At 41.8% G+C, this 13,397-nt stretch overlaps 1 protein-coding gene across 1 annotated transcript in view; it reads left to right on the plus strand.

Moving 5' to 3' along the window:
* Positions 1–13,397, plus strand: part of DSCAM (DS cell adhesion molecule) — a 465,618-nt gene that overhangs the window by 412,732 nt on the left and 39,489 nt on the right. The window contains exons 25-27 of the mRNA XM_071566625.1: positions 177–365; positions 2,950–3,240; positions 8,514–8,690. Coding sequence (XP_071422726.1) covers positions 177–365; positions 2,950–3,240; positions 8,514–8,690 — 657 coding nt within the window. The remainder of the gene's footprint in view (positions 1–176; positions 366–2,949; positions 3,241–8,513; positions 8,691–13,397) is intronic.

The following is a 13,397-nucleotide window of genomic DNA, read 5'->3' on the forward strand; positions in this document are numbered from 1 at the left end:
TGAAGGGTGGGGAAAAATGCATTGCCTGATATCTTTTGGGCAGGAGGGAGCTGTAGGTCTGCCTGCAAATGGGATTTTCCCAGTTTTATTAGGTCTTTAAAGTGACTCGTCAGATTTCCCTGAAGAATTGGTGGTTTGTGTCCGGCTTGTCGTTGCCATCTGTGCTCTCCCTGCAGGTTATATCTTGCAGTACTCAGAAGATAACAGTGAGCAGTGGGGCAGTTTTCCCATCAGCCCCAGTGAGAGGTCCTACAGGTTGGAGACCCTGAAATGTGGCACTTGGTACAAGTTCACCCTGACTGCTCAGAACGGGGTGGGGCCAGGACGCATCAGCGAGATCATCGAGGCCAAAACGCTTGGAAAAGGTACGTGGAGTTCCATCCCTATAGGGGGAGCCCCTTATACCGAACTGGGCTGTGGATGGTCAGAAGAGCTCAGGCACAGCAGACATCAGAAGGCTTGGTCAGAAGGCTCACAACTTAGGGAGTTTATTCGATAGATTAACAGACAGTTCTCATAGCTCATAGTAGAAGGAGTTAGTTCCTATTAGTTCCTATTACATCACCTCACATCCTAGTAGATCTAGATCTAACTCTCACGCAGTAATATCCACACCTTTTATGCACTCACATCCAACATGCCACCACATAATTGGTTAACCCATTCACCTTGCATACACCACAGCCTCTCATTGGCCACAAGCCACCACACATACTCCAGGTACCTCTGTTCTCTTTAAAGTAGAACTCCAAACAGCTTTCCTTAGGGGATGCACTCACACTCACCCCTACACATCCCCTTTGCTCCCCTAAAGCTCTTCTGCTGTAGGTCTTGGTTAGATGAGAAGACAGGCTGGGATATTGAGTGTTACTGGCTTTGGAAACATTCCCAATTCTGTCCATGTTGAGAGAGAACTGTGGGACTTTAATCTCATACTGGCCTTATCCTTATTTCTCCAGTAATTTTCTCTGAAATGGTTTGATGGATATTTGGTAAGAGGGAGTCTCCACCGTCACATGCTATAGCAATTACAACTGCTTTATTGCCATGAAGAAATGTTTTTTTTCCTTCTTTTTAAAATTCAGGGGGTTATTTGTGTGGATGTTGAAGGAAGACACTGAATAAATTTATTTATAAAGGAAATGGGGCCGGTATCTTATTTCTCCTCCAACCTGGTATTGCAGGAACTGTGCAAGTAGCATCTTTTGAGCAGGATAAGTGTCAAAATTAAAGGAAAATTTCACATGAAGTTCTGCAAGGCAAAACAAACAAAATTTGTGGAAATCTGAGTTATCTCAACAACTGGTCCCATGGTCCTGGTTGCTGAGGAAAGTTCCACATTGCAAATATGTGTCAGAATTATGAGCAAATTTGGCTACAGACCCACTTCAAGGGGTACTCTAACCCAAGAGAGTGCAGTAGCTTTGCATGATGCTCTAAACATCACCTCATCTTGCATCTCTTCCCTGGCTGTAGGAAACACTCATTTGGAAGCAGTTTCACAACAAAATGGTTTATTTTGGGTAGGGATGTCAGCTCTTCTCTGTCCTTCATCCCACCTGGACTGTTGCAGAGTGGATGTGAGTGGGAGGACTTGCTGAGGCTCAGGGGAGGCTGAAGCTCAGCTGTCAATGTCCTGAGATTATTGTGGTCAGGGAGAATCATCTGCTGACCTGAAAGCACAGGACACTTAGAGAAGTAGAAGCTGAGTTTTCTTCTTTCCATTGCATGAGACATAAAATTTACACACCCTTCAAATAGCTCCTAACTCCCAGAAATTTTTAGGTTGGAAAAGACCTTTAGGATCATTGGTTCATGAGAAAGCAGATCTCCCAACCTTTGGAGTTTCTCTGGGATTTTATTTAAATGCCTGGAAACCACGTGTGTAACATTTATGGACTGAACCAGGCATGGTGTGATTTAGAAGGCTGAGATCACTCTCCTTCTTATTAGAGCTCCAGAAGCATCTCTGTCCAGAGCTGTTAACAGGCACAGTTGAAGTAGTTCATAACACATGGCAGGAATTACCAGTTTTGTTTAGATTCCTGTAGGATTTAGAAAAGAGTATGTTTTGGTACAAGAGTGCCAAAAATACCCCTATTGGAAGAGTTTTGCTTTATTATAGGAAATAAAACAGCACATTACAGATAATTTTCACCACATTAGGTGTAACTTCCAATAATAAAAATACTGGGTTTGCTAAACAGTTTGCAATAATGCTTTCAAATACTCTGCAACAGTATTTAATTTAAATGACATTTGTTGATGACCTACCTGGTCCATCTACTGTTGCTGTTTCAATTCTAGAGGTGCCAGTTTTACTGTCATTACTCCTGTGTTATGTAGAAGTGTCAAAAAACTTTCATATGTAGATCAATATAAATCAACATTTGAGCCCAAAGCGTGACAAGGAGATAAAAATGTCAATCCTTTTCTAAATGGAAACATTTTAACTGAGAAATGCAAAATTCAGAATGTGTATTATTTTCATATATACCATGTGCAATATTAGCATATTTGTATTTTTAATTGTTCATTTTTTCTTGCAAGTTTTTAAAATCTGTCATTTTATGATGAATGTTCCTATACTTGCAAAAAAAGCCTTGTTCAATTCCACTTCTAAGAAGACGGGAACACCAGTGGAAAATCTTCAAGTATCTTTGTCTTTTGTAGTATTTTTGGAGGAATTCTGAGCTCTTGCAAGTCAGATCCATGTGGAGATGTATGGAAATTTTTTTCACTTGGAGATGGCAAAATCTGTGTTTGTGAGTCTGGCACAAAGTGTGAAAAAACATTTAAGAAGGAGGAGAAGGAGAAGTTGAATATATAGATCCTGGGTTCAAGATAAAGTTAAGATCATCCTAGAAGTTACTCTCTTAATTTTATAATTTGAGAACCCTTTCTGTGTAATATTTCAGCATTTCTCTTGAATTGTACCATTTCCTGTAGAGCCCCAGTTTTCCAAGGAGCAGGAGCTCTTTGCCAGTATCAACACCACACGAGTGAGGCTGAACCTGATAGGCTGGAACGATGGTGGCTGCCCCATCACCTCCTTCACGCTGGAATATCGACCCTTTGGGACAACCGTCTGGACAACGGCCCAGAGGACCTCCCTGTCCAAGTCCTACATCCTTTATGACCTCCAGGAGGCAACCTGGTATGAGCTGCAGATGAGGGTGTGCAACAGTGCTGGCTGTGCAGAGAAACAGGCCAAATTTGCAACACTTAATTATGATGGCAGTAAGTATTTCTTTTTACTTACATCTCACAAACTGTTTTACTCTGGTTTTGGTTTTTGGTTTTTTGTTGGTTTTTTTTTTATTTTTAATTTTTTGGCTCATCTTCCATTTTTTCCCTCATAAAGCCCATTTTGAATCTGCTAGCCACACTGTCAGAGAGGTTAGGATCTCAAAGATGTCAAGTGCCTCCTGATTTCATGACAATGGGCTGCCAGGCAGAGAAGAGGAATTGTTTATTTGTCCTCGCTGCAGAAAAGCTCCAGCACCAAAGTCAATCAGCCACAAGACCCATAACCATGGGACACTGTGCCATTAGTTCCAGTGCTTACAAAGGCATTTGCTAGTCATTCATGCAACTCTTCCATGAAATTTTTGCCTCCCACACCATTGGTTCCTGCAGCCATTCAGGGGGTGTGTGGCCTCACTGCTATTCCATACAATGTCCTTGTGCCACTGCCCCAAACCCATTCTGTGACACAACAGAGCTTGTCTTCAGGGAAAGCCTCTGGAAAACGTACTCCAAGGGCAAAGCAATGGCAGTGCTTTACAGACAGGGGAGAGAGGCTAATGGCCATGACAGATGGCTCAGTCATGCCTGGCAGCAGGGCACAGGGGATGCAGGAGTTGTTGCATCCTGCCCTTCTGCCAGGAGTCACTGCCCACCCTGCAAAAACCAGAGCAAGAGGGCAAGAGCAAACATGCCAATTTGTCAGTCAGCCCAGCTCAAATGCTGGCAGGCTGGTGGAGAGGGAGGGTGGCCCATGTGTGCTGCCGGTGGCTGTGCAGTGGGAGATGCCTGTGCTCCTGGCAGGAAGGCAGCACAGATGGCTCCAGATGGCAATCTCCTGAATTGCTCCAGTGTGAATTGCCAGAGCTTTTCTGGACACAGCCAGTATAAAATCTTGCTGCGTTGCCAGGGTTATTGTGCTGTATTGTGCAACCACTTGGTGACATCTGTACTGTTAAATTAAGCAACAGGACTAGTGAGCAAGTTCAAACAAGAACTGATGGTTGTCCAGTGACTGCACCAAATTGCTAATTGTTCATAACTCTGTTAGTAACACATCTCCCTGCCACAAATTTTTCCCACACAACCCATCACTCCTCATGAACAGCTCTGGGTAGAGCAGAGGCCATTCCCAGCCAGAAATGTGGGATATGACTCAGGCAGGATTTAAACCTCAGCATCTTACACCTCCTCTACTACTATCCCAGTCTTTGTGCTGGGTACTCTGGAGTTCTTGCAAATAATTATTCATATATGCCCTCATGGCTCACTGTCGTGCAAAATATCATTTTTGGTCTACATGTTGTATCAGGCAGTGGGAAAAAACAAGAGAAAAATCTTGCCTCAGCATTCCAGAGGTCCACAGGAAACCAGGATCCAGGCAGTTACTATACAAATGCTTCCAGGTAGACATAGGACTTGTTTTAGCAGTTTGGGTTCTGTCAATAATAACTCCTTCAAGTATTGTGAGTTAATTTCTTGCTGCTTTACTTACCCTCTCCTATTTTGGTTTTTCTCCCCAGTATTTTTCTACAGGCAGCATCTAATTTTCAGTGGTCTTTTTTTGCATCCACGTTATCATTACATGTATGTGATTGGGGCAACCAGTCTTAAGCCATCCCTTAAAATGAGATTATATGAAAATGAAGGTCCAGAGCCTAAAATTTCAACTGATAGCACAAAGTTAAATGTATTCCTGCAGTGATCTGATGTCAGGCTCTGCTTTTTCACTGGGTGATGATACCTTGGTTTCACACACTGTGACCTGCATACCCTTTGATTTTTGATGTTGCTGTATGGCATCTTTAAAAAAGAGAAAATGAGACAGTAAGAAGCATTAAATTTCATGGGCCGCTGCTTCTGGGCAGCTGGAAAACTTCTCATTTATGACACTGCTGGTTTAGTTTGCCAAACATGCTTTGCCAGGGCTATATTGTGCCTTAGAGAGGCAGTGTGATCTCAAATTCTGACCCCAAGGCTGTGAGAGGGAAAGAGGGAAACATGGATGGAGAAGCAACTTTCAGTTGTTGGATTTTCTAAATTTGTTACCATTGATGCAGAATTGAAATGATAAAATTATTATTATTATTGCTGTTGTTGTTATTGTTAACATTATTATTAATGTTATTACTACTACTACTACTACTACTACTACTATAGTCACCTGTTCTGACATAGAAGATTTTATAGAAATATTTCAGTCCTTCTAAGCCAATAGTTGTCCCTACAGCTCCCTGTTCATTTGTTCCATGGTAAACTCCACAGGCTTAAGGAGCTTCAGAGGTGGAAACCAGTGTATTGGAAATGAACACTTCCTATCAATACTTAATGCAGGAAATTTTTGCTTTCATAGAGAGGGAATTTTTTGTTTGCAGCAAACATGTCAGTGCAAACTTCTTGGCCAGCTCCAGTTTTGGGTGCTACCCCCACCTCTTCCTTTGATTCATCCTGGGATGTGAAAGAACCATCTGTTTAGCTCAGTTGGTTAAAAACTTGGTTGTAATAATGCCAAGGTCATGGGTTCAATCCCCTGTGTGGGCCATTGACTTAAGAGTTGGACTGGATGATCCTTGTGGGTCCTTCCAACTCAGAATAGTCTGTCTGTGGAAAAAAAAAATTAACCCCTTCCAGCATTTGGGGTTCACAGCTGCCCTTGGGATAAAGCAGATACAAGGATAGTACTTTGAAGATTAGATAATATGGTGTATGGAAGTTCCAGGATACCCAAAGCTAAGGCCAAGCTCAGGAGCTTTAGCAGTCTTAAGATAAAGCCTTTGTAAACTTAGCAGAAATCCTTGAGTTCTGTGCTGTTTGGGTCACTTTGGGCTGCAGCAGCTGATTGCTGTCTGTGGCAGAGCTCCTGGGAAGTATCCTGGCTAAGCATCCTTCACCTTAACTCTCTCCACGGGGGATTAGGTCAAAGGGTTAATGACAAACCCACGTGCAACTGTGTGCTCTCTGTGTTCAGAGGAATTTCACCTCACAGATTCCTGACCTCCCTGCCCCTCGTTTTTGGGAGCACTTGCACTAAACACTCGAGGAGGTATTTTTAGCATTCTAGTGTGTAGCACTGCAAAGGAGCTTCCTGGCTCAGGGCTCAGCTCCTCAGTAGCCCTGACATTAAATCAGATCAGCTCCATCGCTGCCCTAATCTATGCTAATTGGTTCCAGTCCACCAAGGGACTTGCTGCGTGAAGAACAGCGAGGACACAGAAAAACTCTTGGTAGTCCTGAATAAAACAAACCCTCCCAATTTGTCTGGGACTCAGTTCTGAGGACTTTGGCTGTTCCACTCCCAGCCAGCACCGGGAATGCCAACAAGTGTTGGAATGATGTTTGCTCATGGAGAGCAGGAATAGATTTTGGTAATTTCTACTACAATTGATGAAAAGCCACAAGGGGACAATGTGAAGGATATATAAAGCTTCACTATGATTTTTTTAATTAAGCTTTAACTGCCTGTGTATAATGCTATGAGGTTTACATTTTATTTGGAAGAGGTGTGGGTAATGATAATCACACACCTAAACACTTAAGGTTTAACTGAATTTAAAGCCACTCATAATTTGATTTTCATCAAAGCATTAAGGAAAGCAAGACATAATTTTAGGCAATCTTGAACCCAACAGACATAATTATAGACAATCTTGAACCCAACAGCCTTAAGCCAATGATCTGTGTGACTGTAATTCAGGGAAAGCTTTGGCCTTTTAGTATTCAGGAGGGTTTAGGAGAATTTGGAGACAGTCATTAGTATTACCTTCAGGAGCTTGGAGTTCTTTTCATTTCTTCATCTAGTAAGTTTATTTAGAGTAATGCAAAAACTGAATTCTCACAAGATGAAAAAATGCTTCAGTGTGTTTATTTCAAGAAATGGAAAATTAGGGGGGGGAAAAAGAAGAAAATTATGGGGAAGAACTGCAAAGAAGAGTAGAAAAATTATTCAAAATGCAATTGTAAGAAAGTAAATCTTCCACAGTACCTGATAGAGGTTTGGATGGTTGTAGCTTTTCTTTTTATCTTCATCCCTTTAGGGAGCTGCTCTACTCTTTATATGCCACTCAAATAGATCTGAAAAAACATGACTTAGGATTCTACATTTTCACTGTGGTTCTGGCACTCACATTGTACTGCATCATATCACAGTTTTTTATTCTGATACTGTAAGGCACATAATGACATAGAACTATATCACTTAATGCAACAATTAAAATGTAAAAAAGGATATGCCTGTTTTTCTATCTCACCCTCCCATCCTTTTAGCAAGTAAGGAGCCGCTTTTGTGTCTCAGTAGCCAGTTAAAATTTAATAGCTTCCATTGAAAGTCATCACAGTTCACAATACTTGCGTGTTCCTACCCATTCCAAACAAATCTGCATTTTATGGCCTCATTTGTGGTTGCATTCAGCACTTTAATACTAATCAGGAAATGAGGGAGAAGTCTTCCATGACTAAACAGCCTTCCCCAGCAAGCCCTGCATTCTTCTCACGTCCTTCAGAGGTAAAGAAAAAAAAAGAATTGAGAAGTTCAAGTGTTATATATCACCAGGAAGCCAGGTATATTCAAAATGCAAATATGTCCCAGAATGAAAAAGTGAGCTGCCTGCCAGTAGTTGGTAGATTCATTTCCCTGGTTTCCCTCTCAAAATTTGATTGTTTCTATCCAGCATTACCCTCCTGTTTTACTGATGAGTTTAATGTCAGACAGTCTTTAGCAGATTAGTATCAGGTTTGCCATCAGAATTTCAGATCACTATCACTGCTGCCCCCCTAGACTTGATATAAGAATGATCCTGGGCAAAGGATTAATCTGATGTATGTGGCACAAAATGAGCTTTGTAAAATACATTCCTCACAAGGAGAAGCCTGGCAGAAATGTTGCAGCAGTGCTGTTTTCCCAAATTAAGGAGCAATATGCATAGGTAGGAATTTTGAGACCTCTTCCAGCGTTGTAATGATTTAATAGGACTCAAAATTAATCATAATATTTGACTACTTAACGGGCATGGTTCTCCTTAATCAATGAATGCAATTCTTCTTGATTTCTGGTAATCTCTGGCTCTCTGCAGTCAGTGCCTCGTTACCAGCGTGCCTGGATGTGTGTGCATGGCCATTAGACACAAATGTGCATCCACCCCAAAGAGCAAAACCCTTAGCAATGTAGCTGGATCCAGCATGCAGCTGGAGCACATGGCATGCCTTACGCCCTGAGAACTCAATCTTTTGGCTTCATTAATAGGCATCTAACACCGTGCCTCTCTTTGCAGGTACAATCCCTCCACTCATTAAGTCAGTTGTGCAAAGTGAGGAAGGGCTGGCAACCAACGAAGGGCTGAAGATGCTGGTGACCATCTCCTGTATCTTGGTCGGGGTCCTGCTGCTCTTTGTGATGCTGCTGGTTGTGCGGAGGAGGAGGAGGGAGCAGAGGCTGAAGAGGCTGCGAGGTAAGATGACATCTATGGTGCTTTTTTCTGCATACACGCAGTCCCTGAGCATGAAAGCACAAGTGACCAAACTGGTCAGTCCCCGGCTGGTGTCATTTCCTGCAGTATGTCATAGAGGTGACAAACTATATGTGTTGTCTACAGAAATTCCTTCTTTTTTGTCCAAAAAAATTATTTTTTGCATTGTTATTATTTTGCATGGAGCAAAAGAAAATAATTCTCATATGTTGGTGTCTGTTTATTTTCCTTTTTTGTCCTGGTGTTTGTTTCCCTTGTGAATGTTTTCAATGACCTAAAACCAGGGGGTTTTGGAAGGATAAAATCAGATGTCCTAAAGACGAGGGAATTTCAGTTTTCCAGTGATGCAAACTATGATTCTTAAACTATAAAATGAAAGTAGCCACATTAGTAGGCAAGAAAACACAACCAGATAGTCTCAGATTTGTTGCCACAGCTTTTTCCTCAAAATGTGTAACAACAGAACCATTGCAACACTTCACTGGCCTTTCACTGTTGCTGATCTGTACTTTCCTCTGCTCCTCATTCAAATTGAGTTGTTTGCCATGTGAATAAGTTTTAAATCTGGGAATTCATTCAGCTTTATCAGTCTTCCAGTAAATACCCCTGGCTGAGCCACAGCCAAGCTTTTGACTCTTGCACTCTGTCACTTCTGCCCTGTCGGTTTTGCTTTCACTGCAGGTGTTTGGGGAAAAGCCTCTCAAATCTCACACTGAATAAATAGTAATGAAAAAAATAAGTCTGATCTTCTCCAAGAGCAACTAAATTGTTCAGCTATTCATATTTTAACCAAAATGTGATCATATCTATTAAAACCAGGGCCAACCCTATGTACTCCTTCTCACCTCCTCTCTCTTTTCGGTTTCATTTTGTCTTTTGGAACAATATTTTGGATTTTTTTGCAAGAAAAAAAAGACAGAGAGATAGGGCTCTTAGGCATGGGCAAACTCATAGATTAAAGAGGACAACTAACCTTATGGTTCATAGACAGCTCTGCAAATCAGGGCATCTGGAAGCTTAAGCTTGTATAATAACTTTTTCTTTTGAAACCTTAGAAGTCATTTACCTCTGTGCAGTCTTTTTTCCTAGGTAAAAATATGTGGTAAAGAAACAGAAAGTGTTATCTTCTTAGAAATACTCTGCAATTCCATCCAGTAATGAGCAGGACATTTCAAGCCATGAGCAGGACATATCAAGCCCCTTGGCTCCAGGAAATGATGGCTCTGCACATTATTTTTTCATGCTTAATTTACAAGTATTCATAGATTCTTGAGTTACAGTCCCTTAAGGAAGGCTGATGGTCACTGGCCAGTACAGCTTTTGCATAACATGAGATATCTCTGAACTATTTCCTCTCCAAATACAGAAAAATGTCTGAGCTTCACTTAAACATAGGCACTGAAAAAGACTTCATCAGTACTTTTGATAAAAGTGATCAGTATTTAACTACCATTTCTATACAAGTTGCGTCTCACTTATCTGAATTTGTCCAGCTACACCTCAACATTCTACCTGGTCCTGTTTTACTTCTGTACAAGGACTGAAGTCCTTGTTTTGCATCATTTTCAGCCTCTGAGGATATTCTTTTCACATGCTGGCAACCAAGTAATTTCTTAATGTTTTCACTGGTAAATTAAATGAGTGAATATTCTTTAAATTTCCTGTGTAATTTTTCCATAAATTATTAATTTCAAGGCTTTTATCTGGTCCCTTTGCAATCTTTAGGTAGTTTTTCTCACCTGTTTATTCTAGAAACAGTTGCAGTGTTCCAGCAACACTCAAATCAGCATCAGACAGAGAGGGAACAGCCTTTTTACCTTCCCTTTATGGTCTTCTAAATGGAAAATGAATCCTCTGTTCATTTTTGTATCATGCTACTTTTTATTAAAATACTTTGAGGTACCAAAACTTTACTGTGAGAAATATAAATGTAATAGTCTGCTGTTGTTTAATCATATCACAGTGAGAGTTTTTCAAATGTCATCAAGTCTCAGTGAATTTTAGTCTTGTTTTAAAAAACCCACTTTGTTGGACATGGCTACTTGACCACAAATCTTTATTGATTGGCCTCAATTATTCCTGCAGTTCATTTCATTAAGCTTCATTCAATTTTTTTTCATCATTTTGCTCATTGCCAAGATCAGAATGATAGGACTTCAGTAATTCCATTTTTTTTTGTTCATTCTTTTTGAAGACTGATCCCATGTCATCAATTTTCTGCTCTTCTGGAAGTTCCTTTGTGTTCTAAAAATATATAATAATAATATAATAAGTACGATAAGTATTGCTGTTTTAGACAACTCCTTACTGAGTTCTCTGAAACAATGTGGGCGAGTTTTTCTGATCTCTTAATTAAAAAAATAAAACTGGTTTGCTTTAATAATTGCTGTGATCAACTTTTATGTGAATTTTTGAAATGGAAATCCTGCCATTATCACATTATCACTTGATGTGCATGACCTGGGGGGGTTTCTTTGAGGCACAGAATTCACATTTCCCAAATCCTGAGTCCACTACCAAGAAGAAGATTTTCCACACTGGGACCTTCTAAAAGATCTGAAGCACATTCCAGGTGTAATTCTTGCTTTTGTGGCTGCAAATGTGTTTTCTTTGTGGCTGCTTGACAAAGGGGAGTGAGAATTGCAGTTTTATTTGCAGTGTGTTCTGCCTGCAAACGTTTGTATCTGTACTTATAAATACAAGGTTTGTGCTTTGAGTTTCTGCTGGAAAATGCAGCAGAAAACCAGCAGTCTCCTCATTTTAAATCCTTTTACTCCTTGTTTAGCATGTAGGGACAGTTAAACATTTGCCTTCCTCCTGTGTCATACTGGAGTTCTGTTCAGAAAGAGCACAGTTTTTAGCAAAGCCCTGGTTTTTTACCCATTTTAGTAGTTCCACCAGTCAGGTCACTAAAAAGGTCAATTGGCTGCTGGAGGTCATGCAGCCATTCAGGAGATCAACATATAATATAATACAGAAGCCTGGTGGCTTAATGCTCTTTTTCCTTACTATTAACCCAGCTCTGTAATAGTTTCCCCTTGTTTTTAAACCCAGTTCAGCCTCACACAGGCACAAATCATGAGTGTGGCATGGTGGTTCACCAGTGGCAGGATGCAATTTAAAGCTGTATCACTGTCCCTGATTTCCCAAGGGGCGAACCAAATGTGCTGGGAATTTTAGAGGTGGCTGTCGCTGGGTCAGCACTGTCAGAGCAGTCAAGTGTCAAACCACTCTGAGGAGCAGTTTGGCTTTTTCACAGATGCTTGGCTGGAGCAAAACTCTGTCCATGGCCTCCCCAAGCCCTGTTTTTACCACCTAAAAACTGGGAGATAGGACACTTGCAGGGATGCTGACTCAGGCATTGGAATGGCCTGCCCAGAGAGGGGGTGGATTCCCCATCCCTGGAGGTGTTTAAGGTGAGCTTGGCCGTGGCACTGAGTGCCATGATCTGGTAAAGGGACTGGAGTTGGCCCAAGGGTTGGACTTCATGATCTCGGAGATCTTTTCCAACCCGATCCATTCTAGGATTCTAAGATTCGTTTTGGGAAGTGTTCTTAACTTGCTGATCAAGGATGTGATGTAGAAAATGGACACTGGTTTGTGAAAGCAGCATTTCTCCTGTGGTTGATGATTTGGACACACAGTTCTCACACTGGAGCACAGCTCAGGAAGGACATGGAGCTGCTGGAGAGGCCAGAGGAGGCCACAGGATGGGCAGAGGATGGAGCAGCTCTGCTGGGAGGAAAGGCTGGCACAGCTGGGATTTTCCAGCCTGGAGAAGAGAAGCTCTGGGGTGACCTCAGTGTGGCCTTCCAGGACCTGAAGGAGCCACAAGAAAGTGGAGAGAGATTATTCACAAGGGCCTGGAGGGACAGGACAAGGGGGAATGGCTTCAAACTGACAGAGAATAGGGTGAGATTAGGCATTGGGAAGAAATTCTTTATTGTGAGGGTGGGGAGGCCTTTGGGACAGCTCTTGAACTCTGCTGTCTTCCCCTTGGGAAATCTTCTTGTCATTGCTGTTATGGGCTTGGGAGGGCCCTTTGTGAGTGACATCTTCCCATTGGGACAACTCTTTGTCACAGAAAGGAATGGATAAAATAAAATAAAATAAAATAAAATAAAATAAATGAAAGGAAAGAAAGAAAGAAAGAAAGAAAGAAAGAAAGAAAGAAAGAAAGAAAGAAAGAAAGAAAGAAAGAAAGAAAGAAAGAAAGAAAGAAAGAAAGAAAGAAAGAAAGAAAGAAAGAAAGAAAGAAAGAAAGAAAGAAAGAAAGAAAGAAAGAAAGAAAGAAAGAAAGAAAGAAAGAAGAAGGGAGGAAGGATGAGAGGAAGGAACAATACATCACCCTGGCCCCAGCGTCACTGCACCTGGCTGCTGCTGTGGCTGAGATCCTGACCTGGGAGAGCCTGAGGTCCATCTCGGGGAGGCAGCCCCAGCGTCACTGCACCTGGCTGCTGCTGTGGCTGAGATCCTGACCTGGGAGAGCCTGAGGTCCATCTCGGGGAGGCAGAGGAGTCCTGGGCAGGCTGGGCCTTGGGCTTCTCCTTCCCCTCATCCACCTCCTCATCCTGCAGAGAGAGAGAGAGAGAGAGAGAGAGAGAGAGAGAGAGAGAGAGAGAGAGAGAAAGAGAGAGAGAGAGAGAGAGAGAGAGAGAGAGAGAGAGAGAGAGGGAGAGTGAGGGGAGG

This window comes from Pithys albifrons, chromosome 1 (assembly GCF_047495875.1).
Source record: "Pithys albifrons albifrons isolate INPA30051 chromosome 1, PitAlb_v1, whole genome shotgun sequence".
NCBI classification, from domain to species: domain Eukaryota; kingdom Metazoa; phylum Chordata; class Aves; order Passeriformes; family Thamnophilidae; genus Pithys; species Pithys albifrons.